Source organism: Theropithecus gelada, chromosome 2, assembly GCF_003255815.1.
Source record: "Theropithecus gelada isolate Dixy chromosome 2, Tgel_1.0, whole genome shotgun sequence".
NCBI classification, from domain to species: Eukaryota; Metazoa; Chordata; class Mammalia; order Primates; family Cercopithecidae; genus Theropithecus; species Theropithecus gelada.
Window position 1 is genome coordinate 49,317,826 of NC_037669.1, and position 25,344 is coordinate 49,343,169.

Sequence of the window (25,344 nt, forward strand, 5' to 3'; positions counted from 1 at the left end):
CCTCTCTCTGGGCCTCAGTTTCCCCTTCTGTAAGCTGGGGATGATGATGATGCACTGTCTGCCTGACCAGGGGAGGGGCAGCCATGAGGTCAACCACGTAGGTGCTTGTAAAAGCCCTGCAGAGTGTGAGCTCGGCGGCGGTTTTTATTCACTCCAGGGAGCCCACAGGCCTCTTGCCCTCAACACAGTGCTGCACTGGACTCCTCAGCCCGGGCACTAGAGCCCACTCTCTCCATCTCAGCCTCTGTGCTGCGGCTGGGACAGCACCCGACGCATCCTCACTGAGCCGGTGTCTCACTCACCCATGCCTGCCTTCAGGCCTTATTTGATGTCATCTCCTTCAAGGCCCGGACCCTCCCTCCTCTGAGCCATTTTTTTCTGTCCACTGAGGCCAATTTTTTCTGGTGTCTTTTCTCCCTCTTGATACTAATACCTGTGCCTGCCATTTCCTGGGCACTGCATGTGAGATTTTATTTCATGTATTTATTTTTTATTATGGGCAGCTCCTAAGCCAGAGTAGGCTGAGAGAGCCACCCCTGAGATTTTAATCTACCCACATGCTAGGAGGGAGGCATAAGACCTGTTTTATAATGAGAAAGAATGAGGCCCACAGAGGGTAAATGACTGGCCCTGGCACTCACAGCTTATAGGCTGTATGCCCACGTACATACTGGGGGTCGAGATATTCTCAGGGCTGGGAGGGATGTCTCCTGGTCCAAGCCCTATCTGTGTCTCCAGGCCAGTCATCTCAGCCAACCCTCCTAGAACCCCCTCTCCTAAATCCTGACAAGTGTCTCTGCTTGCACCCTTGGTCACTGGGAGCTCACTCCCAGCCCCCAGCCCAAACCCAAATGTAAAGCCCATCTTGGAAGCTCCCTCTCCCTCCGCCCCCACCTGGCATCTCAGCCCCTAAATTGGTGCAAAAAAATGCCTTCTTGACGACGTGCACCCACCCACCGCATGCCAGTTTAAAACTGCCTGATGTTTTTTTTTCCACCTTTACTATAAAAAGACACCTTGAAAATGCTGCACTGACATTTGCCTGTTGGTATGCCTTTTGTTTTAAAAATACAAATATTATGGTCATTCATAGGTTGGGGAGAAAGACTTGGGAAAGGAAGGTAGACTCAGCCTAACCCACCTTGCTGGGTGACCCTGTGCCTCAGTTTCCCCGACTAGTGGCACTCAACAACTTCCCAACTGGCTTGCACTCCAAACAGGCTGTGATTTGAGGAAAGGGATCCAAGCTCCACGAAATGGAGGCGAATTTCTTCACTCCCTTTCTCTCAAAATATCTTAACTGCCCCAAATACGTTGAAAACAATCAGGGACAAAGTTGGGGACTTCTGAGGGCTGCAGGGACCGAGGTTCTCTATCTCTGGCCGCACACTTCAGCGGCTTCTCCCTTTGGGTTCTCAGGAAGAAGGCGAAGGGCAGAGGGCAAGTCCTGCCAGCTGGGAACCCAGACTGTGGGAGGCCATCCTGACCCAGGCTCTGGAGTTGTGGGCGGCTCGAGGGATGCCTGCCAGGCCCCAGGGTTCTTCATGAGACCCTCAAGCAGGAGCGAGAGGCTGGGTTTCCAAAGGCCTGGATGAGCTGCCTCACTTGCAGGTCATTCGGCCCTGGGGTCCTGCCCCGCGTGTAGCCCCACCCAAGCCACCTAGTGCCAGTGCCAGAGAAATCTGGCCAGATGGGACCAGGAGATAAAAGGATTCTAGGCCCCTGGTGCTCCCCAGACTAAACTCATCCTCTTCCCCAGAGGTACCACATCACATGCCCCATCCCATGGGCACCAACATTTATCCTGTTGCTGAGCCTGACTTTGGGCAACTTTCTGCTCCTCCATCCCATCACTCCCCACCGCTGGGGCTGCATCCCAGCCCCCAAATCTGTCCAGAGCTCACCTGCCACCCTCCAAGCCCTCAGCATTGCTGCAGACCAGGCCAGCCCTGTCTCCAGAGAACAAGGCCGGCCCCATCTCCCCACTGCCATCTGGCACCCACCACAGAGCCTGGCACACAGTAAGTGCTCAAGGTATATTTGTGACTGAGTGAAGGAATCCATTCCTGGGAGGCAGCTTCAGCCTCCCAACCCCTCTCCCTCCTCCATTGCTCCTTCTCACCCGCTACCTAGCGGCTTTCTAAAATAATATTTAGAAGAATTGCAGTCATTGCAAACAGGTGCCAGGTACATAAATGAGCTCATTTAATACCCCCAATAGCCCTCAGAGGCAGGTATTCATGAGCATTCCTCTTCTGCAGCAGGGAGACTCAAGTGCCTGCTGAGACCACGCCACTCCTCCGGCTAAAACCCTTCACAGCTCCCAGGCCTCCAGGAAAAAGTCCAGGCTCCCCAGGACAGTCTCCCCGGGCCTCCCTGGCCTTTGTGTCATGTGCTTCCCACTCTACTCACCGGGCCACGCAGACCCCCTCAAGCCCGCTTGCCCGTCCTACCTCTAGGCCTTCGCACAGGCTGCTCCCTTAGCCTGGACCCCTTTCGTCTTCTCCGGCCTCACCTGGCTGCCTCCCGTTCCTCTGCCCCCTCCGCTGTCCTCCCTCCACCCTCATTCTCCCTTTGCAGCACACATTGCCCTGTGTATAAGTGCCTGGTCACACATCCGTCCTCGGCTCACCTGCCCAGCCCATAAGAGTAGAAACAAAGTGAGTTGCCATTGGTTCCCCGGGGCACAGCATGGGGCTGGGCTCACAACAGAGTTAGTAAATGTCTATGGGGCTAGAAGTAGGAGATGGTGGGGTTTTCACGGCTGCAGAACAAGCCAGATTAGGTGACTGCTCTCCAGGACCAAGCAGAGACTGTGCTAATAATGTCCCCCAGACTAATAACAAGAAGAGCTGCCATCTGCTTAGTGCTTGCTGTGTACTGGGTACACTCAGCTGCATTTATCAATTCATTTAGTCCTTAAAACAATGCTGGCCGGGCGCGGTGGCTCACGCCTGTAATCCCAGCACTTTGGGAGGCCGAGGCGGGCGGATCACAAGGTCAGGAGATCGAGACCATGGTGAAACCCCGTCTCTACTAAAAATAGAAAAAATTAGCCGGGCACAGTGGCGGGCGCCTGTAGTCCCAGCTACTCGGGAGGCTGAGGCAGGAGAATGGCGTGAACCCGGGAGGCGGAGCTTGCAGTGAGCCGAGATTGTGCCACAGCACTCCAGCCTGGGCGACAGAGCAAGACTCCGTCTCAAAAAAAAAAAACAAACAAACAATGCTTTGGGATAAGGATTGCTTTTACTGTCCCCACTTCACAGATGAAGAAACTGAGGCCCAGAGAGGTTAAGTTCCTTGGCCAAGGTCACACAGCTGGGAAGTGACAAAGTGGGACTTGAACCCAAGCAGCCTGATGCAAAGTCTAGGTTCTGAATCTGTCCCTGCGTAGCTGGCAACAGCCTGGAGCAAGAATAATCATCCCTCCCCCACCCCTGCCCATGCTAGAGGCCCAGAACGGGGACCTTGAGCACCTCTGGGAGATACCACCAAGTGGCACTGGCCTGTGCCCACAGCGGGCACAGGGAAGAGGAGAAGGGTGTGGAAAACAGGGAGGGTGACCAAGGAAGGCCGCAGCTGGAATCTGTGGCCTTGGGGTGGGGAAGAGGCCCTTGGCCACTCTGTCCTGGGGCTGTGTCCCTGGAGAGGCCCTGTCCCCTTAGGTAGAGAAGCCCCAGCCCCCCTCAGCTGGGTGAGTCACTGCACCGAGGGACCAGACCGTGGGAACCAGAACAGTTCTTCTCAGAGGGGGAGGGAACCCTGGGCTGGCCTGAGGAATCCCACAGATCAGCTCACACCAAAGGGCCCGGACACAGGGCCTGAAACTACTGGAGGAAGGCCCTCAGCCCACAGGACACTTCTCTCCGTGCAGCGACTCCCCACTGAGACCCCCAGTGCCAAACACAGGTGCTTGGGAGATGAAGCTCTGCGGTGGAGATGGTGGATGAACCAACCATGGCACTGGGCAAGCAGCCCCGCCACCCATGGACTGTCTGCTCTGCTCACCCACTGTGACCTTTACTTTCAGGGTGGCCAGCCGGATGGTGGGCAGTCATGGGAGCCCGACCTCGACCTCAGGAGAAGGAATCTGCATTTTCTCAAAGCCCCAGTGTTGGGCCCACCCACAGGAGAATGGTTAATCTCATGAAATTCTTGTCACAGCCACGGAGAAGGGACAGGGTGGGGCCCCAAGGAAGGCTCGGGATCACCACGAGAAGGCTGAGTTCTGAATTTTGCTGATGGAGATGCAGCTTCCTAAGGGAATGGCAGGCAGTGGAGCTGAAGCGGGCTCCCCAGACTCAGATGGGTGGAGGGTGTGGGAAAGGCCCCAGTGTCATTCTGGAGCCTCATTCCTCAAGGTGAACCATGGGGATGAACTGACTCGGCTCCCAAAGCCAGTGTGAGGAGCAATCCCTTGCCATGAACTTCCTTTAGGGGAACCATACCAAGTCCCCTCCCACACCCTTGTCATGTCAACACACATGCTGATCCCCTCAACCTGGCCTGCCTTACTACTGTCCAACCCAGCCTCAGACACCTGGGCCCCATACCCGCCTGGACTCCTCCTCATTCCCCACTGAGCCCCACGGCCGTCTCCTGCCCCCAAAACACCCCTGTTCACATCCCTCCATCCTCCTGGCCCTGGCATCTGCCCACCCCAGCTGCCTGGGACTCCCCCAAAACACACACACTCTAAGATCCAAGTCCAGAAGGCAGCAAAGGCTGGACATTTAAAACATAGATGCCGAGGCCAGACAGGCTGGATTCAAATCCACCTCTGCTAGTGCCCAACTGTGTGATCCTCAGCAAGTTACTTAATCTCTCTGCACCTGTTTCTTCATCTGTAAAATGTGATGAGAATAGAGGCTACCTGAGAGGGTTGTTCTGAGAACTGGGAATTGTGACATATGATGCCCCTGGCTGGCACTCCACAAGTGCTTTTGTTTACCCCAGACTCCCACACCTGGTACATACTAGGTGCTCAGGAAATAGTTGCAGAATAGGTGAATAAAAGTTGGCCTCAGGCACACACCTGTTTGCCAACCATGCGGCCTTCTCAGAGTACCGACTCAAGCCCAAATACCTGCGTCCCCTGCCACGCACGTCCCACTGCACACCTAGCTCTGTCCTGTTGCACCAGTGTCTCTGCAGTACACCTATCTGCCCTATGCGTCTTCAGGCCCCAGCTTGCTGGCACACAAGTCCATGCAGACATCTGCAGGGCCCTGTGTGCCTCCTTGCACACCTGCCACACCCATGCAGGCATCACCAACGTGCAATGGTAGCTCTGACAGGCTCACCCTGTGGCCCCAGAACACACATTTGGTCAGGTATGCAGTCAATTACTGCGCCCTCAGCATGCATCTGTGACCCCCACGCGTACACCTGAGCTTTATGCGCACCTGGGTACCTGTGGCAACTTGGACCCCTCCCAGTACGCCTAGGTATGCGCGCCCGTGAGCCAGCACTCACTTGAGTCCCTGCACTTGCCCACCTGGGCCATACAGGCGCCGGCAGTACTCCTCTGGGGACACCTGTATTCTTGCGTGCACACCTGGGTTCCCCGTACATCTGGGTCTCTGCGCGCTCCCACCTGTGACCCGCTCAGCTCACGACTCACTCGGTTCCCGCCGCCGCCCCCGCCGCCGCCCGCGCCGCCGCCGCCCGGGTGTACCTGGATGTTGCGCTTGCGCTCGCAGGCCGGCCCGGTGCCCTGCACCACGCTGTCAAGCACCGCCACCACGTCGGGCGCCGGTTCCACGAAGCAGGCGGTGCGCGCAGCGCGGATGGCAGCTCGCACGTCGGCAAAGCGGAAGGCGCAGAGTGCGGCCGGAGCTGCGCGGGCCGCGGGGGACCCCTGGGGCCGTTCGAAGACAGCAAAGAGCCGCTCCCGGGCTGGAAAGACCGACACCAGGCGGCTGTAGAGGTCGCCGCGGCCCGCGCCTCCCGCGCACTGCAAGCCCAGCTGGATGTAGGACTCGGTGAGCTTCTTGGCGTCGCTGCCGGCGCCGTGGGGCAGGCAGATGCGCGCCAGCAGGCTCCGCGCTTGGCTCTCCTTGTCGCCCGCGCGCGCCTCGCTGTTGAGCGCCAGGTACGCGTAGGGCTGTGCGCCCGGCGGCGGGTCGGGCGGGTGCAGGAAGGCGCTCACGAAGCCCAGCTTGTGCTGCTCCTTGGCGCCCTGCTTGATCTTGAGGATGTTGTCGTCGGAGGGGTTGAGGTCGAAGGTGAAGAGCTTGGCCAGGTCGCCGCGCGCGTCCAGGGAACGGATGGCGATCTCGGGCGTGTTCTCGAAGCGGTGGTCCTCCAGGCTGCGGTTGCGCGGGAAGAAGGAGCTGCCGTAACCGGTGTACGTGGCGCCCACCAGCAGGCGGCTGCCCCCCGCGCCCGCGGCGGGAGGCAGCACCAACCCCACGGTGGACGCGTTCGGGTGGTTGGCCGCCACGTTCAGCATGCTGGGGAACACCGTGACGGGCTCCGCGGGCGGCGCGGCGGGCGGGAAGCGCACGGCCACGGCCGAGATGTTGCCCCGGCGCCGCAGCTGGCAGAAGCCCTGGTAGATGGACCCGCACACGACCACCAGGCCCTGGCCGGGGTCCAGCTGCAGGATCTTGTTGTAGTTGTCCGTGAGGCGCCGCGGGTGCTCGCACGAGGCCTGCGGCAGCTGCGGAGCGTGACACAGCGGGCTGTCGGGCACCGGGCCGACGGCCGCTTCGGCCTCCAGGCTCAGGTTGGCGCCCGACAGCTGATAGAGGCGGTTGACGGCAGCCAGGTACACCGTCCCCGCCGCGCCGTCCAGGGCGAAGTTGTTGGTGGGCGTGGGCGAGGGGAACCGACGCTGGATCTCCAGGGCGCCGACCCGCGCCGCCCCCAGGAGCAGCAGCAACAGCAGCGGCACCGGGTACTGCGGCGGCGTCGGGAACGGCTGGGGGCTGGCGGCGGCGGCCCGGGCGCTAAGGGGTGCGCCGCCCGCGGCGCGAGGAGCCATCCGGGCGTGCGCGGTCTGCGCGGCGCGGCGAGTGCATGGGGCGCGGCGCGGCCAGGAACCGGGAGCCCGGAGGCGGCGGGAGGCGGGGGGCGGGCCCGGGCCGCGAGGCGCTTCCTGCCCGCGCCAGCCGCCCCCGGCCCCGGCGCCCGGGCCCGGCTCAACCTCGCCGCGCAGCCCGGGGGCGGGGCGGGGGCGGCTACGCTGCGGACACGCCCTCACTCCCCGCCCCGGCCCCGCCCCGCCCCGGGGACCCCCGCCTGTCCCTGGCCGTCCCGGGCCCCGCCCCGCCGCCCGCGGGTCCCGCCGCCCGCGCCCTCCAGGACCCGCCCGCGGCCCCAGGGTCCCTCCCCGTAGCCGCCGCCGCCGTCGCTCGCTCTCCTCGCTATTTCCTCCCACTTGGCCGCCTGGCCTTCCTCGCCCGCTCCTGTTTTCTCTTTCCGCCCTCTCCCCCACCCCGTCTCTCCCTCTCTCTGCGTTTCTCGTTTTCTGTCTCTACGTCTCTGTCCCCACCCCAAACTCCGCGCGTGTGGCGCTTCTCCGGGTTCTGCCTCTGCTGCTTCTCCCTCCGACTCCGCTTCGCTCTCCAGTCCCTGGCAGCCCCGCCCCCGGCCCTCTCTAGTTTCCTTCTCTCTCCTGCTCCGCTTTTTCGTCCCTGACGCTCGCTCCCTCTCTCCGTGGCTCCCTCTGCCTCCCTCTCGGACGCTCCGTCCCTCTCCCGGTCCCTCTGAGCTCCCCATTCCTTCTCCCTCTGCCTTCCCGAACCCTGTGTCGCCCCTCCACACTCAGCCTCCCTCCACCACCTTTCTCAGGCACTGTCCAGGCCTTCGCACCCCCAGGGCCTGCCAGTCGGGCCCCCAGGCCCCATAATCTGTCCCCCAAACCCCAGCCGCATGAAAGGGATTTACAAGTGCCAGGGCCAGAGGGACCAGTGCTCAGAGGTCAGACATATAAATGAGGAAAACATGGAGAGGGGAAATAGTTCCGGCCAGCGGCCCACAACAGATAGCCAGAGCAAGGCCTTGGTCCTGGAGCCCACAGTTGCCTCGTGTGGAGACCCAGCCGCACCCCCACCCCTGGCACCCCCGCCAGGCACTTTCCCTAACATCCTCCCAGGCTTAGTGGAAGATTAGTCCCACACAAGCCGGCACTGGGCAGGGTTCTTGATCTCAGAAGCAGCAGGTGGGCACTGGCGTTAGGGGCGGGCAGGCAGCCTGGTTCCGAGGTCACAGCCCTGTCAGGACCTTGCGCCGTGGCTGGTTCACGGGGGTGCTCACACAGGACTAGCCCGTGCCAGATGCTGTGCCAAGCACTTGCCATGTACGGGCTCTCTTTTTCCTCACAGATACCCTGAGGCTGTCGCTATTGGTAACCCGTCTTCCAGATATGGAAACCAAGGCTGAGGGGAAGGGACTGGCCCAAGATGCTCAGCTCATGAGGAGCAGTGTTTGAAAGCAAAAGCCCTTCAACTCCGGCCTCTCAGAACGGGGCCTCCTATCAGACCCCCAGCTGCCACAGGGTGTCCGGTGGGCCTCACTCTGAGAGTAGCGGGGCCTCATTTTCCTCTTTCCCACCCAACCAGGAAGGAAGGGCAGGAGTGTCTGTGTACCATGGGGCAGGCAGGAAAGGCTGGGCCTGCAGCCGCCCCCAACTTCCCTCAACACCCTCGCCTTCCTGCCATCCTGCCCGCCTTGTTCCAGACTCCTCAGCCCCGGTCTGGCCACTGCTTTGATGGCCGGGAGTGTTGAGCTGCGGGAAATTGGAGGCCCCCTCCCAGGCCCATCCACCCACCAAGAGCCACTCAGGGGACTGCCCATGGGACTGTGTCCCTGTCTCCCTCTCTGGATGGAGAAGGCGCACATCGTGCCATCCACGGGAGCCAACTGCAGAGCCCAGGGGGGTGCATGGGGCCTGCCTCCACACCCCTCTTCCCCCCTCGCATCCTCAGTGCCCCCACCCCGGTCCATCCACTGGTCTCTCTGTCTTATCTTTCTCTCCTGCCCCCACCCATCTCTGTTCCTCTCTGTCTTGCTCCTCCCGTTCACGCTCTTTGTCTCTCCTTCTCTCAGTGTCTTGCCCCCTTCCCTTTCCACTCATCTGTCTCTCTGTGTGTCTCTATCTCTGCCTCTCTCTCTGTCTCCTTCCTTATCCCTCACCCCCGCTCCCTCTCCAGCCCCTCCTCTCTTCCTTCCTGTCTCCCGCTCATCTGGCTCATCTTGCTGCATCCTGCAGCTCCCCCCACTGAGCCCCGAGGATAATGCTCAGTGTGGCGATGATCCTGGGCACTTGGGACACAAGCTCCCTGCCAAGCTGAGCAGTGGGGTTTAGGAGCTGCCTAGGTGAGGGGTATTCGGATCTGAGGATCCTCACATCAACTGGAGGTGAGATGTGCTGTGTGGTCTTGTGCAAGGCACTCGCCCTCTCTGAGCCTCAGTTTCCTCAACTATAAAATGAGGACAATCGTAGCACAACACCTGACCCTGGGAGGGCATGAGACGGAGAATATAACACAACAGGTGTCAAGCACAACACAGGCTCTTAGCAAACACCAGTTTCTCCCCGCCTTGTGGCAGTGAACCATGACCCCTGAGGCCCATGTTAGAGCTGGGAGTGGGGGTGGGGGGCATTGCAACAGAAGACCAGGGCTCCACCTCCTGTCCTGAGCCCCAGTGTGGCTAGCAGAGCCACCAGACAGTGAGAGTGAGTACTGTGCCCAGCACTGCCCTACCAGATCTTACACCATCCTTGCAGCCAGCTGACTAGGCTGGGGTCAGCAAACCCATTTCACAGATGGGGAAACTGAGGGGCATTAGCAGGGTAAGGATTCAAACCCAGATCTGCCTCCACATCTTATTATTTCTCCCTTCTATCCATTAACTGGGAGCACCATCAGGCCAGGATGGCTCATGGTAGCAGCCCCTACACCCCTGGCTGGGCAGAGGAGGTGCTGACAACTACTGGCTGAATGAATGAATAAAGGAAGGAACAAACCACACCTTCCGTGGCCTTACTAAAATGCAGTGAGGTGTTCTTCCAGAGAGGATTTTGGAGGGAACCAAGGGGAGATGAAGGGTACTTAGGAGTGGGGATTAGGTAGGACCCAGCAATAACGAACTTGGAATGAACCGACTCAGAATACCCAACCCTAGTTGGTTATTCACACTGCAATTTGGGCCTTTTTCAGCTTTTGTTCAAGTCTGATTATATCAAGGAAAAGGTCTTGGTTTGAGACTAATGTGTCTTTAATGACTGTAACATTTGTCACTGTCCCTTTTTAATAGAGAGAAGTTCTCAAACTCAGGACTGTTGACATCAGCGTGCTAGGATGCACTGATAGCACTTCGTTTCCTTTGTATTTGCTGTTACTTTCTGGTTTTGGCAAGTGTTACTGGTTTTCCACGTACAATAATGATGTAAAGCTTCCTTGATAAATGCATTGATTGAAGTCCTTTAAAAGTGAGTTGAAGACAAATGTGAAATAGGTGATAATCCATATGCCACCAAAATGCCTGAAATTTGGGAAATGTCCAGCAGTGCCTTTGAGGACGAGGACCTGGTGGCCGAGTCAGGGCAGTCTTGCCTGGGGCACGGTGGTCAGCGGCTAGGCTGGCTCGGAGAAGGCGGGCCTGGGCCTTCTACCCTACTGGGTGGGTTTCCCACCCTGTCCTGTCCATTCTTGCCTCTGACTGCCCAGGGCAGAGCTGTGAGGAGACGGAGGAAATGTTTTTCTTCTTCAATTGGAAAAAATAACAGTGGGGCCAGGGCTGCGCTGGGAGGAGGGGGCTCCTGCCCTCCCGTCCCTGGGGCCTGGCCTCTGAGAACGTTTCCTTGCAGGAAATGCTCCGGCAAGGTTAAATGCTCCAGAGCACCGCCTCATCCACAGGAAGGTGTTGGAAACAAGAGTCCTAGGGATGGCTCAGCACCCCCAGCCATGGGCCTAGGTGGTGCCAGGAGCCATCACTACTGCTTCTCGGTGGCTGGACCCATCTCATTTCCCTGTGGGAGCAACCCTGGCGGGGGGTCTTATCAACCCCCTTTTGCAGATGGGGACACTGAAGGTCAGAGTGGTGTGCTACTGGCCTGCAGCTGCACAGCCTCCAGCTGTCCAGGCCCTGCTCTCAGCTGCTGCATCCCTGCGCCCCTTGCTTGGAGCTGAGAGGCCTGACCCTAACCACCTGCATGACCACGGTGGCGCCACTGCTTCTTGGGCCTCAGTTTCCATATCTGGAAAGAGGAGCATGACCCGCCTTGGTGGGCCGCTGTGAGGCTGGGGCACACGTGTGTCATCATGAAGTGTGAAGTCTGCTGACTTCCCGCCCTAGAGCCTGGGGCTCCTCCCCTCGGCTCCCATGTGGGCTTCTCCAGCCCGTCCTCTGAACCCCTTGGGAGGGCTCCCTCCACCCAGATGATGATTATCAGGGAGATCACCTCCTTTAATCACCCGCCCAAGGGTCTCGAGGGCCTTTGTGATCATTCCTTCCCCTCTTCTCCTGAGCATGGACACGAAGGCTCAGAGAGGCCTAGAGGCCTGCCCAAGGTCACACAGCAAACAGGTGGCAAAGTGAGCCCTGCCCCGCTGCCCCTCCACACTGCATCTCCTGTCTTTGCCATCGTGCGCCACTGGTGTGACATGGGAGGGGAGGGCTGACCCTCCAGTGGTGGCAGTGGCAGGAGACAGTACCCATCTTGACCGTGTTTCCAGACAGCAGTGCTGTGGCTTCTCCACTGTGAATGCCACTGGGGAAACCTCGAGGCTTTGCCACCCTTCACGTTCTAGGGACCCCTTCTGACCCCTGGAGTGTTCCCTCTCTGCCTCTTCTAGAGGAGGCGACCTTCCAGGTCTGGTTTATGGGCCCAGGAGCGGTGGGCTGCCCTGGCCCTCAAGCCCAGCCCCCAGGGTGGTTCCCCTTATCTCCGCGTCCCTGTGGGGCTGGAGGAAATGGTTCTCATTCCTGTGTGTGAATGACGCCCTCTCCCGACTCTGGGCAGGTCCTTGCCCTCTGTGCTCAAGGGACTCATGGGCTGGGGTGGGGACCCAGAGCCCCGTGTGCTCACTGGGGGCGCCTAGCCTGCCGAGCCCCCACGTGGCCCCTTTGTGCTCTGTGAGTTGGATAATGGGCGGCATTCTCAGACGTCCAGTCATGGGTCTGGGCCTGTGAAAGGACCCGGGCAGCTCCACACTGAGGCCTCTGTCCAGCAGAAGCCACAGAGGGGCAGGGTCGCCGCGGGGGCCCCCACCCACATTCCCTGGCTGCCATCTCCAGGCGACAGCCGCCTGAGTGGGCCGGGAGGCGGGCACTCCCTGCACAGACAGTAGGTGCTTCATGACCACATCCCCAGTGACAGGCGCCACAGGGAGCAGGGAAAGCCCAGGGCTGATGAGGACTGGGCGTTGTGTGGGTTAAGCACCTTCTGTGTGCTAAACATTTGCCAGCCAGTCCTTACAAAAGCCATTAAACAGCTGTATTGCTGACCCCATTTGATAGGTGCATAAATCGAGGCTCAGGAGATGAGGCTCTGGTCCTGGATTTGAACCGGTGTCTGACCATGACCAATCCAGTGGATGCTGAGTGAGCACCTAATGTTTGCCTTAGGGACACAACAGTGACCACACCCCGAGGCAGGAGGGCTGAGGGAATACACAGGGGCGAATCAGACAGCCAGGCCAGCAGGAGCATGCAGGGCAGGCTTATGGCTGTGTACAATGTCACTGAGAATCCAACATGAGGCCGTCTTCACTGTGAGGCCCGCCTACAGAGGAGGGGACTGAGGCCCCAGAGGAAGCGACTTGCCTGGGGCCACTGAGCCGCTAAAGTTGGAACTGGGATTTCCACTGAGGTCTGTTCTCAGTGTTCACCCCTGTTCTCCAGGGGTGGGGCCCAGTGAGAGGCAGATGGGACCCCAGTCGAGGCTGTGGAGTCGTCATCCTGTGGCCCTGGATCTGGGTTCAGATCCCAGCCTCGTGCTGCCTGTGTGACAGGTGAATCTCTTCCCCGCTCCAGGCCTCCATTCCCCCACCTGTGTAATGGGCATAACAGCCACTGCCTCTGCAGGCTGTGGGGATGAAATGAGGTCACCCCTGTGGGACATTCAGCCAGCACCTGACTCATGGCAAATAGTCAGTGACATTTTCTTCTTCCAATTATTGATGTGGGGAGGCGTTGCCGCTCCCACCGTCCCCCAGCTCTGACTTCCCAGTGCCTCCCTGCCCTGCCCTCGGGATGGAGGGAGCAGGCCTGGCTCATGTTTTATCAGATGCACTCAGGGCAGCTCTTCTGCCCCCGCCCCCCGTCAGGGCTTCACATCAAGACCCTTCCTGCCCCCTCCAGACCTGCACCCTCCTCTGGACCTCAGTTTCCTCTTCTGCAAAATGGGATAAGGCCTCTGGCATCTAACGGAGTTGGCTAATCAAGTTTGGTCTTTACTGACAGCGGGGGCTGGGTCTTTCCTCAGTGGCTTCCTGGAGTCTGTCACTGAGTGGGTGCTCCCCCAGGTACCTCAGCCTCCTCAGTGCCCCCTGACCCCCACCCCGGCAGAGCAAGTGCATGAGCTTATACTTCATAGCAGGTACCAAAACAATGGACACTTCTACTGCCCTTCTATGGGCTAGGCCCAGTTCTAAACCCCTTGCACATATCAATGTATTTAAACCTTACAATAATGCTACTGTGAACATACCGATGTACAGGTAGGGAAACTGAGGCAGGAGGTGAGGTGACTTGCCTGAGGTCACCAGCTAGTACGTCGTAGAACCTGGATTCCAGATTCTTTTTTTTTTTTTGAGATGGAGTCTTGCTCTGTTGTCCAGGCTGGAGTGCAGTGGTGCGATCTCAGCTCACTGCAACCTCTACCTCCCGCGTGCAAGCGATTCTCCTGCCTCAGCCTCCCAAGTAGCTGGGATTACAGGAGCACACCACCACGTCTGGCTAATTTTTGTATTTTTAGTAGAGACAGAGTTTCGCCATGTTGGTCAGGCTGGTTTCGAACTCCTGACCTCGTGATCTGCCCGCCTCAGCCTCCCAAAGTGCTGGGATTACAGGTGTGAGCCACCGCACTCAACCTGAGTCCTTGTTCTTAATGAACTTGAGTCTCTATGGCCCCAGGCCCCAGTGCCAGTGGGCCCCAAGGGGTTCTCTTAAGTCTTGGGCTGACACACACACCCCACTTCAGACCTGTTTCCACCCTGTAAGGCTTCCTGGCCCCCTTTATGCCCCAGTAAACGTCTGAGAACTGTTTTCTCACCTTTGATGCTTCCTGGGAGACCTGGATGGGAATGAAGTCATCCCTGGAAGCCTCAGGGAGGCCGGGCAGGTGTGGGCTAAAATCCAGGTGAGCCTGCTTCCCAACCAGGCCTCTCCGTTCCGGCGGCCCCAACCTCACCACTTGGTTCCAGGCAATTCAGTGGGGACTGACAAGGCCCCACTCATCTTCTGAAACTGCTGCTGGGTCTGGAGAAGGAAGGGCTGCCTGCAGCGGGGTGAGTGCCTGTCACGAGTATGCAAGCAGCAGGCCCTAGACATGGCCCCACCTTGGACCAGCTGCACGATTCTGAGAGCCCACTCAGACCAAGCACTTGCTGTGTGCCAAGCACACTCCCCGCTGATATAATCCTAACCACTCTAGGATGGGGCAGTGGAGGGGCCTCACCCATACGGTCACACACAGGACGTACATGAGAGGCTGGCATGGGAGAGCAGGGCCCCAGAATACTGTGGTCTTACTGGCCTGATGGCCTACATGAGCCCCTAAAGAGAACCCAGTGTCCAGAAAAGGTGTTTCCTCTCTTGTTTTCTGAGTGAACTTTGCATCCCTCAAGACCCAACACAATTTCACCTCCTCTGGAAAGTCTTTCCTAGTGAACTCCTAGGCATCCCTCAAGACCTAGTCTAAATGGCCCTTCTGAGAAGACTTCCTTGAGCGGCAAAGCAGAGTTAGGAGTTCCTCCACCCACTTAGAGCTCCTCCCATCAAACTGCATATCACCCAGTGTGAGCACACATGTCTTTCCCAGCGCACTGGGAGCGCTTCCAGGGTGGGACACACGGTCACTACTAACAAATGTTGGGCTGGGCAGACGGCTGCCAGCACCACCCCAGGACATGCCCCCCCAGCAGGCAGGATGGTCATGTTGGCTGCTGGAGACCCCCTCCCTGGGCAGTGCCAGGCAGAAACTGCCAAAGCGACCTCCCTGTCCCCACTGTCCTTTGGCCCTACTGACTGCCCCTCATAAAAGTAGGCCACATCAGCCCTCCTGCACCACCTGCCTCACCTGGGACACCCACTAGCCCTCAAGGTGACCTCTCACACCTGATTCCTGGTGGAGTTCTGAGGGTCCTGCCCCTCATCTCATGACACACAAGCAAAACCCTGGGCAGAATAGAACACTAAGCGTCATTCCTCCCTCCCTCCCTCCCTCCCTCCCTTCTTCCTTCCTTTCCTCCTTCCTTCAGAAAGAACCCTTAACTAAGCACCTACTATGTGCCAGGCGCTGGGATATCATAGTGAACCCACAAGCATGGTCCTTGTCTTCAGCCCTACCCCAGGGGGCAAATAATCTTTAACCAAATAACTCAAATAGTTACATAACCACAAAGGGCCACCCATCTTACAAAGGAGCCATACCAGATGGTTCTGGAAAAGTTTCTCCCAAGGGGACTCCAGCCCATCTTCTTCAGGCCCCTGGGGCTGAGATCTGCAGGATGCAGCAGAGTCAGGAGGGTGAAGAGAGCCTTCCAGGCAGGCACAGCAAGGGCAGAGCCCTGGAGGTGCGCCTCAGCAGGGAGTCCTGGAGGACAGAGGCCCGTGTGGGCAGAGCAGAGGAGGTTGGGAGGCCAGCAGCAGGCTGGTGGAGGATCCAGGGCTTGTTCTTGGGGGTATTAACTTTGAGGGGGTCTCAACCACCAGCCCAGCCTCTGGACACAGGGGCTCCACAGTCACTGGGTGCGGGTTCCCCTCTGCAGCCCACCACGGGGATTGTGCCCACCTGTGCACACTCACAGAAGTGTGAGCTGCCACTCCAGGCTGATGGCTCTGAAAGGGTAAGAGCCTTCCCAGAGCTGTCCAGGAAGAGCAGGGGCTGCAGCACACTGGCCCAGCTCCCAGCCACCAAGACAGAGGCATTAGGAGGCCCGCCCTGTAGTGAGCTTCTTACACAGCCTGTGAGAGCCCCTGTCTCAGGGGTACCCCATTGTGTGTGTGCGTGTGGGCATGAGGGGTTGATCTGTGCAAAGATGGGGGAGGCGTGCATGTGAAGAGAGGTGTAATGTGTGTTCCTGTGCATGGGGTGCACATTGGGGTCACATGCACACAGATGGGAATTCCTGGTATGTGGTGGAGGTGACTGTACAAGCCAAGGTCTGCATGGGCAACAGGCTGATGGGAGTGGACTTGCATGAGGGCTGTGGCTGGGAGCCAATGCCTGCCGGGGCCCAGGGTCTGTGGTTCACCCTGGGGGTTGGGGCCTTGGAGGCTATCGGGACCTTTTCTGTCAAGGCCACTGACTGGTCCTGCTGCCCTGTGGCTGAATGAGGGCTTCTTCATGAAACACCCATTTTTATGGTCAACCTCCAAGAGCCTGATCTCCGCTTTGAGGCTTCAGCCTGACCTTGGGTGGCCCTGGATGATCCAGTATCTGATCTGACGTGGTCTAGCCTCCGACCTTGAGTGGTCCAGCTTCTGGCCTTGAGGGGATCTGCCCTTAAGCTAGGGCAGCCCAATCTGTGAGTAATACTCACTCTGGATTTCCCTGGCCAGAGTCCTCTCGGTGGAGGAACTTGGGACCGGTTCTTTTGGGACTTTTGGGTGACATCATCCCTCCTTACTCAAGAACAGCCTTACAAGAACCACAGCTGTAAGTGGTATCTCGGGATGAGCCACCCTCTTTCCCCTGTGGCTTCCCCTGTGACTTCCCCACTCCTACTTAGACTCTGAGTCCTGAAGGCCCAGAAGTCCCTGAGTCCCCTAGTCAGTGTGGAATTCAGTCCCACGAGGCCCCTGAACTTCCCTCCTGCCTTCTCCCCCTGGATGAGTCTCCTGGTGTCTCCAAGACTTGGCTCTGGCCACTCCTCTTCCAGGCAGCCTTCTCAGCTCTCGCAGGCTAGGTTAGGCTTCCTCCTCCTCTCCCCCCACAGTTCCCTAGACTTCTACCATCCAAGCACCCACACCAGGTGACACTGTCTCTGTTGCTCTGGCTCCTCTGCCAACCAGGAGGCATCTGAAGAGCTAGGTCCTTTGAGAACATACCTGTGTTCCCCCATCGCTAGGCAGAAGGTTAAACTCTAAGCAGGCTCACGAGGGTGAATGAATGCATGAAGGAACAAATGAGAGAGGAGATGAATGAACGTCCTCCCAACATCTTCTGGGCTGGTGCCCACTCCCGTGTAGCCTTCAGGGCAGCCAACGGGGAGGCAGCTTTGACCTTCTCCCCTGGCCTCCTGTGGTATCCCCACCTGCCACTCACCCACCTGTCAGAGAAGGTGACCACCCACACCCTGGCCCGAGAAGGGTTTGTGTCTCTAAAATACAGGTTTTCCAGGGAGGATGTGACTTAGCTGGGATGAGATGTACAGGACAGTCATGCCAGCCTCACCTCCATTGTACCAGCTCACAGCCCCAGGTGGGGAGGAGGAGGCACTTTGGGGTCCCCATGCAGCATAGGAGGCTGTGGAGCCAAAAGGATCTGGGTTCAAATCCAGCCTTGCCCCCTCCACATGGTGGGACCTTGGACAGAGCCTTTTTCCCATCTGCAAGTCTGGGGTAAGGCTGCACCTTGGCGGCTCACAGGAGCCCAGTCATCCCTGGCACAGCCCCCAGTGCATGGCAGAGTCAAGACTTCGAGGTCTGAGGTGGAGACATACTTCTGGAGTCAATGCAGCTAATGCTTCCTGAGGCCACTGTGAGGACTCTGACAGTCACCCTCAGTGAGATGGGGGCCAAGGAGTGTGCTGGGCTGGGAGCTGTTGCCCTGGAACATGGCGGAAGACACTGTAGGGGGGAGAGGTGGAGGCAGGAGACCCCAGGGAGGGCGGGTGAGACAACCATGAGGGTGGTCAGGCAGAGGAGGCCATCCTTTCACCAACAAGTCCTGCGGCCTCGGGGGTGGCGGCTCCTGGGGCCTTCTGAGCCGGTGTCAGTGTCTTCCTTGATCCCTTGTAAGTTGTAGATGGTGTTCTGTCACCTGTGACCTGCCGCCCACCCCAATGTGTGTCCCCCAAAATGTGAATGGGGGGCAGTGGCAGTGGCAGGGCCAGAAGCTCAAATGCAAGTAAGTGTCCTAAACCGAGGCTGAGATTCCCCCACAGTCCCGCCCTGCATGTCCCCAGCCTACCACGCCACCAGGCTGCCCAAGGCAGAACCCAGGAGGCACCTGGACACCCCGTCCCTTCCTCCCACTTGTCCAGAGGTCGCTTCCCAATCACACCTACTTCAACTCTGAGTACTAAAGGCCCAGAAGTCCCTGAGTCCCCTAGTCAGTTTGTCCCTTTTAGCCCCAAGACTACTGTACCAGTCTAAGCCATCACCTCCCGCCTGAACCTCCCCTCCCACTTCCTCTCTCTGCTGCCCTCCTCCCTTCCTCTCCTCAAATCACTTTTCCTGTGGGACATTTTCAAACTGCAAATCTGGTTGTGTTGTTTTTCTCCAACTTCAAGTCCTGCAAATGCCCTCAGGGTAAAGCCAGGTCCCTTTGCCCAGATCCCCATCTCTGTGGCAGCCCCACCCACTCCAGTCATACCTGCACTCCCACTGCCTCCCACCAGGCCTTCGTCATTACTGTCCCCCTCACCTGCGACCCCCTGTCCTTCCCCCCGGCCCATGAACACCCCATGCATCCGGCTTAGCTCAAGGGTCCTCTGGCTGAGGGCTGCACCCCGCCTGCCCAGGTGGCTCAGCTATCCTTGTGTGCTCTGCACAGCAGCTATGTCATTTGATTAACGTCTGCAGATGGCACAGGGCAGGGTCCTCCTCTGTCCTGTCCACCACTGGGACCCGGGGGCCGGACACTGCAGGCGGATACGCCTCCACCTGTGAGCACAGGGTGGGGGTAGAGCCCCCAGCCCATCCCACCGTCCAGGGGAGGCGATTTCCAGCTCCCAGAAGCAGGAAGTGAGTCAGAGCAGGGGCAGGTGGCCGCCGGCACCATGGGCGAGACGGATGAGGCCTGCACAGAAGGCCAGACCACCACCCAGGCTAGCAGGAAGGAGGCGTAGAGGAAGAGGATGGGAGGGAAGACCCTCTCCCCAGCAAAACAGGCAGCCCTGTGGGCCCCTGCGGAAGCCGATGACGTCAGCACAGATGCGGCCACCAAGCCCATTGTCCCGTCACACCTGGGGCCCACCAGGAATAGCCTCCAGCCCAAACCCTCCAACCCAATGGACACCTGTCCTGGGCCACTGCACAGGCTGGGCCTGCTGTGATCTCATTCACTCTCCACATGAGCACATGAGCAGAGGCTCTCACTGGCCCCGTTTTCCAGAAGGCCAAAGAGAGGCCTTGAACCCAGCTCTGTGTGGTCATGGAGATCTCTCTGGCTTCTAAGCCTCAGGGGGTACAGGAGGCCCAGGGGACTCCAAAACTGCTCCAGAGGCAGCCACCACCAAGTCTGGAGCAGGCTCAGGGGAGGCGGCACAGACCCGCCAGGCCAAGGTTCTAGTCCTGGCTCAGTCTCTACCTGAAAACAGAGCCAGCCAGGTTCCCCTTTCCCCCCAGGACTCAATTTCCCCATCCTCACTCAAGAGGCTTGGCTGGGCAGACTGAGTCAAAGCCAGGGGCTGCCTGGGCAGGGGGCTCAGGGGAGTCTCTGGTCAGACTCTTCTCAGACCAGAAGAGTCTCTCCCTCTTCTTCCCTGCATCATAACCTGGGGCTCCGAGGACCCCAAGGATAGTATTGGCTGGGCAGCAGGGGAGCAGCACCCTGGGAGCCTGCATCCCAGAAAAAAGGCAGCACAGGCCAGCCACAGGCAGCCCAGCTCAGGGGCACTCTCACATCCTCAGCCGGACCCATGTCACCCCTACTGCTGCCTCTCCATTCTCACTTCCCTTTTGGTGCCAGAGCTGAGAAACCTCTGCCTCAAAAGGATCTGGGCTTGGATGGGCTGTGCAACTAGATGGGCACCCTGAGGCCTGGCCACCGAGGGTGGGCAGCCCCAGGACATGGGGCCAAGGAGAGGCAGAACCACACAGGACAAACCCGCAGGAGCATTGTTGGGTTATGACCTCTAGGGTAGGGTGGCAGGGGTTGGGGGTGGAGTTTGTTTTTTAAATTTTTAAAATTTTTGTCCTGTAATCCCAGCACTTTGGGAGGCCGAGGCGGACAGATCACGAGGTCAGGAGATTGAGAACATCCTGGCTAACACAGTGAAACCCCATCTCTACTAAAAAAAAATACAAAAAATTAGCCGGGCGTGGTGGTGTGTGCCTGTAGTCCCAGCTACTCGGAGGCTGAGGCAGGAGAATGGCGTGAACCCAGGAGGCGGAGCTTGCAGTGAGCCGAGATGGTGCCACTGCACTCCAGCCTGGGCGACAAAGCAAGACTCTGTCTCAAAAAAATAAAAAATAAATAAAATTTTTGTTTAGAAATGGAGGTCTTGCGATGTTGTCCAGGCTGGTCTTAAACTCCTGGCCTCAAGTGATCCTCCATCCTTGGCCTCCCAAGGTGCTCGGATTATAGGCGTGAGCCACTGCACCCAGCAGGTTTTGAAGTTTTTCTTTTTTTGTGTCTGAATTTTCTAACTTTTCCTCAAAGAATATGTATTATTTCTGTTAAAAACATGGGGGCAGAACGAGGTGGCACATGCCTGTGGTCCCAGCTACTCAGGAGGCTGAGGTGGGAGGATTGCTTGAGCCCAGAAGTTCCATGGTTCAATGAGCTATGATCGCACCACTGCACTCCAGCCTAGGTGACAGAACAGGACCCTGTCTCCAAAACGAAAAGCAGGGGGGAAAGCGATGCGTTGGGGGACCTGGATTTTTACAGGGAGGTACAGCTGTGACCCTGGGAAACGTTGGCCACTATCTGATGGACACTGGTCTTAGTGTCAGCACACGCTGCAGGATGGGGTGGGGAAGGCAGGGAAGGGAATACCCTGGTTAGTGTCCCCATCTGCGAGTTACCCTTCACAGTGCAAGGTGCTTATCCCCATCCAGACAGAAGCACGAGCTGCCTCCGCCTGCCTCCGCCTGCCTCCTCTCACCCACTCCAGCTCCAGTCTCCTCACCAGACCTCAAGGCCACACATGGGGCTTGGGCATGGGAAGCCCAGGACGGAGCCCTGACCCTTGGGACCTCCTCGTGCCCACCCAATGCTAGGCCCAGTGTGATTGGGGAGGGGCTGAGAGGTTAAGTGAGGAGCCCCAGAAAAGGCTCTTAGAAGCTGCAGCCATGTGTGATTTACAGCAGGCCTGAATCCCCACTGCCCATAATTCACTTCCATTTGTGTGACCCCAGGCCCCACGGGGAGGATGCTGGGAGAAGGCAAGAGTGGGGGGGTGATGCTATTTTTAGCACCAGGAGTTGAATGGTGGGGGATGATCGATGCAATCTGTGGGTCTGCTTGTGCTCCTGTGCCCTGGACCCTCCCAGGCACAAGACCCCACCAGCCCAGCACCAACTCCAGTTCCTGCCTTTGCTAAGCAAAGGCCCGCCAGGGCTCACGCCGAGAATGGCCGGGTCGGTTTTGCCAGGAGGTGCTGTTATCCCCATGTAACAGAGAAGGAAATTGAGGCTGACAAGCAAACTCACTGCCCAAGGCCACACAGCCAGAATCATCCAAGTCCAGCCCTGTGTGCTGTCCCATCCACATTCCCTCTGTGCCACTGTCCCCCACCCCCTGGCCCTCCTGTGTAAGTTTGACTCTCCCCTCTGCTTTCTCCCCATCTGCACCTCCCCACCCCCAGATGGAGACTCCTGAGCAGGCAGTGAGGACCGTGGAGGGGTCCTCACACTAGTGTCCCTTTCCATGCTCGGCTCAGCTGTCCACTAGGGGCCATCTTTCAGCCCGGTGCTGGGTGCTGGCTCAGCAGAGGAGGGGGCCATAAGCCAGAATGCCCAGTGTGTTAGAAGGAGTGCAGCTTCATGAGAGCAAGAAGAGGCTGCCAGCAGTTTAGCCTCGGTGTGGGGAGGTCAGAGAGGGCTTCCTGGAGGAGATGATGCCTAATTTCAAAGAGGCACCGGAGCTGCCAATAGAGGCAAGAGTTCAGGCGGGGAGAGGAGGAAACAGCACGTGCAAAGACCCAGAGGCAGGAAGGAGCACAGCACATCAGTCTTTTGCTACTGCTGGCCCTGCCTTGCCTGACCCCTCCCCTCCCCATCCCTGCCCTCCCTGACCTCCCCCACCCACACCCATCCTCTCCTGCGGGCTCCTCTGCAGACCGGAAGGCGAGGTGGAATCCAGCCCCACAGCTCTCAATGAGGAGAAACTGCTTGGAAGGAAAAAAAAAATAACATTAATTTCATTGTCTTCACTCCCAGATCCTGCCTGAAAAACAAAAACAAAAACCAAACCCCAGCTGGGGAGGTTTTATCTGGCAAGGCTTTCAAGGAGGGGGACTGAATGGTGGACACAGGCCCGGACCCCCGTGGGTGGTGGAGAAAGCAGGCCTGCTTTCCCTGGGTGGTGGAGTGGGCAATCCCTGCGTGTTCCCGCCAAATCCCTGCGTGCTCCCACCTCCTAGCTCAGCAGGTGCTGAGCAGTCGCTGATGCGGCTGGGGTGGGACAGCAGTGCTGACCGCGCTGTGTGCGGGCGCTCTTCCCTAATAATTTCAGTTAGTTCCCTGCCAGCCCCGGAGGCAGGTGTCGCCCCTTCACAGGCATCAAACAGCTCGACTACTCAGAACTCCTCAGTCACACAGCAGAGCTGGGATCTGGACCTGGGATTTTCTGGCCCCAGAGCCCACTAGCTTGCTGGGCTCATGCCACAGTGCACAGGGCTCTAGGGGCAGTCAATGAAGAGGAAACACAGGCAGGGCCACCCCTTCCCCCGCCACACACATGCAGCTACGTCTGCTCACAATTCCAGGGACAGGGAGTTCACTCCTCACCGTCAGCCTCACACATATGTCCCCTTGCTGGACATGTCCACTCCCACCTCCACCCCAGCCAGGTTCCTAATCTCTGACCGGGAGACCAGGAGGCTCTAGAATGGTGGGGCAGGACTGGAGGTGAAGATCATGGAATGTGTGAGCCCCACAACCTCAGCCTTTCCTAGAAAGAAGCTTCCGGCTCCTGCTCAGGCTGGGCGGGGATGAAGGCATCTGTGTGCTAAACACACGCCCTGGAGCCAGCCATGCCCACGGTGGCCCCCATTGACGCCCCACCTTCCTCCTGTCCTTGCTCAGTGCTGGCTCCCCTGGGCCTGGGCTTGGGACGTGACACATCCCCATCTGAGATCAGTATCCATGAAGGAGACTCGGTATGATGCGAGGGCCTGCCACCACCCAGCACTGCGCCCGAAATGGTGTCACCTAGCCTGCTGGCTCTGCCGACGGCACTATGTGGACTGTGAAATGGGAGGGAGAAGGGGAAGGAGAATAGGATGGCCACAGGAAAGAAGAAGTAGTCTGGCCCCTTCCAGCACTAAGGTGCCTTGGGGTCCCTATTGGACCTCAAATAACCTTACTCCACAAAGCCCCTCACAGTCCCGTAGGCCACGTCACCCATCCTTGTGCCAGGCTCAGGTAGGGCTTTCCACTGCCCCACAGTCTTCCGGAGGGTGTAATTAGGCCCATTTTACAGATGGGGCACACTGGAGCCCCAGCACTGTGCTGGTGGCTCCAAAAGCAGCAAGGGGCCCCCAGGCCAGGCCCGGCTGACCCCTATGTAGGGACTGGGTGCCTCCCCCTTCCACTTCCCTCCAGGGTTGACCTCAGTAGCTCCTGGTTGGGCTTTTCCCAGAGCCAAGGCCGGAAGCACGAGTCCCTAGTGTTTGTTCAGGCTGGGCTGGGGCTCCGGGCTGGCGAGGCGGAAACAGACGCAAGATGTTTGTCCAAGGGGGTCAGGCTCCCCCACCGCGAGGAAGGAGGAAGGAGGAAAGGCCGGAGGAGCAGGAGGCCCGAGTCAGCTCTCCCAGCCAGGTTCTCACCTCCAGCCTTGCCTTCCTCACCCCCAGAGGCTGGGCTGCACACAGTAGGCACTCAGTGGCTGAGGAAGGAGATGTGGTACTCTCCTCCAGCATCCTTCACTCAGCCAGGGCTCAGGCCCCAACCCCAATCGTTCTGGCCTCCTCTTCCTTCTGTCTGAGTCCAAACTGTATGCCCCTGACAAATTCAAATGTTGAAACTCGCAATACCTCAGAATGAGACTGTACCTGGAGACAGCCTTTAAAGAGTTCATCAAGTTAAAATGAGGAAATTAGGGCCAGGTGCAGTGGCTCATGCCTGTGATCCTAGCACTTTGGGAGGCTGATGCAGGAGGATGGCTTGAGCCCAGGAGTTCGAGACCAGCCTAGGCAACACAGTGAGACCCCATCTCTACAAAAAGTTAGCTGGGCATGGAGGCTGCTGCCTGTAGTCTCAGCTACTTAGGGGACGGAGATGGGAAGACGGCCTGAGCCCAGGAGGTCGAGGCTGCAGTGAGCTGTGGCTGTACCACTTGCACCCTCCAGAACTGAGAGGAAATACGTTTCTGTTGTTGAGCGATCTAGTCTGTGGTCTCTTGTTACAGCAGCCTAGCAAGCAAACTGTCCCCCCGCCCTGTGACCGTGACCTCTCCTGCTGTTCTGGAGGCTGCAAGGCCAAGTCCAAGACCAAGGAGTCTGCAGGGTTGGTTTCTGCTGCAGCCTCTCTCCTTGGCTTGCAGATGGTGCGTTCTGCCTGTGTCCTCACATGATCTTCCCTCACTTCCTGCATGTCTGAATCCTCTGCTCCACTTCTTTTTTTTTTTATTTTTGAGACAGGGTCTGACTCTGTCACCCAGGCTGGAGTGCAGTGTTGTGATCTCAGCTCACTGCAGCCTCGACCCCCTAGGCTCAAGCCATCCTCCTGCCTCAGCCCCCTGAGTAGCTGGGACCCCTGGCAGCGCCACCATCGAGGCTTCCCTTTGCTCTCCACTCCAGCAGCACTGGCCTCCTCACTGAGCTTGGTCCAGGACGGTGCTTTTGCTGTGCCCTCTGCCTGTCTGTGCCCTTTCCACATCTCCCCAGGGCTGCCGCCTTCTTATCCCTCAGGTCTCTGCTCAAATATCCCCCTCCAAAGAGGCCCTCCCTGACCAAAGTGCCAATCAGGGCTAGTATCCATCTCTCTCACTGGATGGACCTTCACCAGGACAGGGGATGTGTCTCCGGGGCCACAGCAGGGCCCAGCACACAGTAGGTGCACAGTAAAGGTTTGTTGAAGACAGGCAGGCTCACCTTGGTACCGCTGCCCCAT

General features: G+C 58.5%; 1 protein-coding gene across 1 annotated transcript in view; it reads right to left on the minus strand.

The window, feature by feature from the left end:
• PLXND1 (plexin D1) overlaps positions 1-7,161 on the minus strand; it is a 52,626-nt gene extending 45,465 nt beyond the window's left edge. The window contains exon 1 of the mRNA XM_025376855.1: positions 5,678-7,161. Coding sequence (XP_025232640.1) covers positions 5,678-6,988 — 1,311 coding nt within the window. The 5' untranslated portion in view covers positions 6,989-7,161. The remainder of the gene's footprint in view (positions 1-5,677) is intronic.
• Between the last annotated feature and the right edge of the window lie 18,183 nt (positions 7,162-25,344).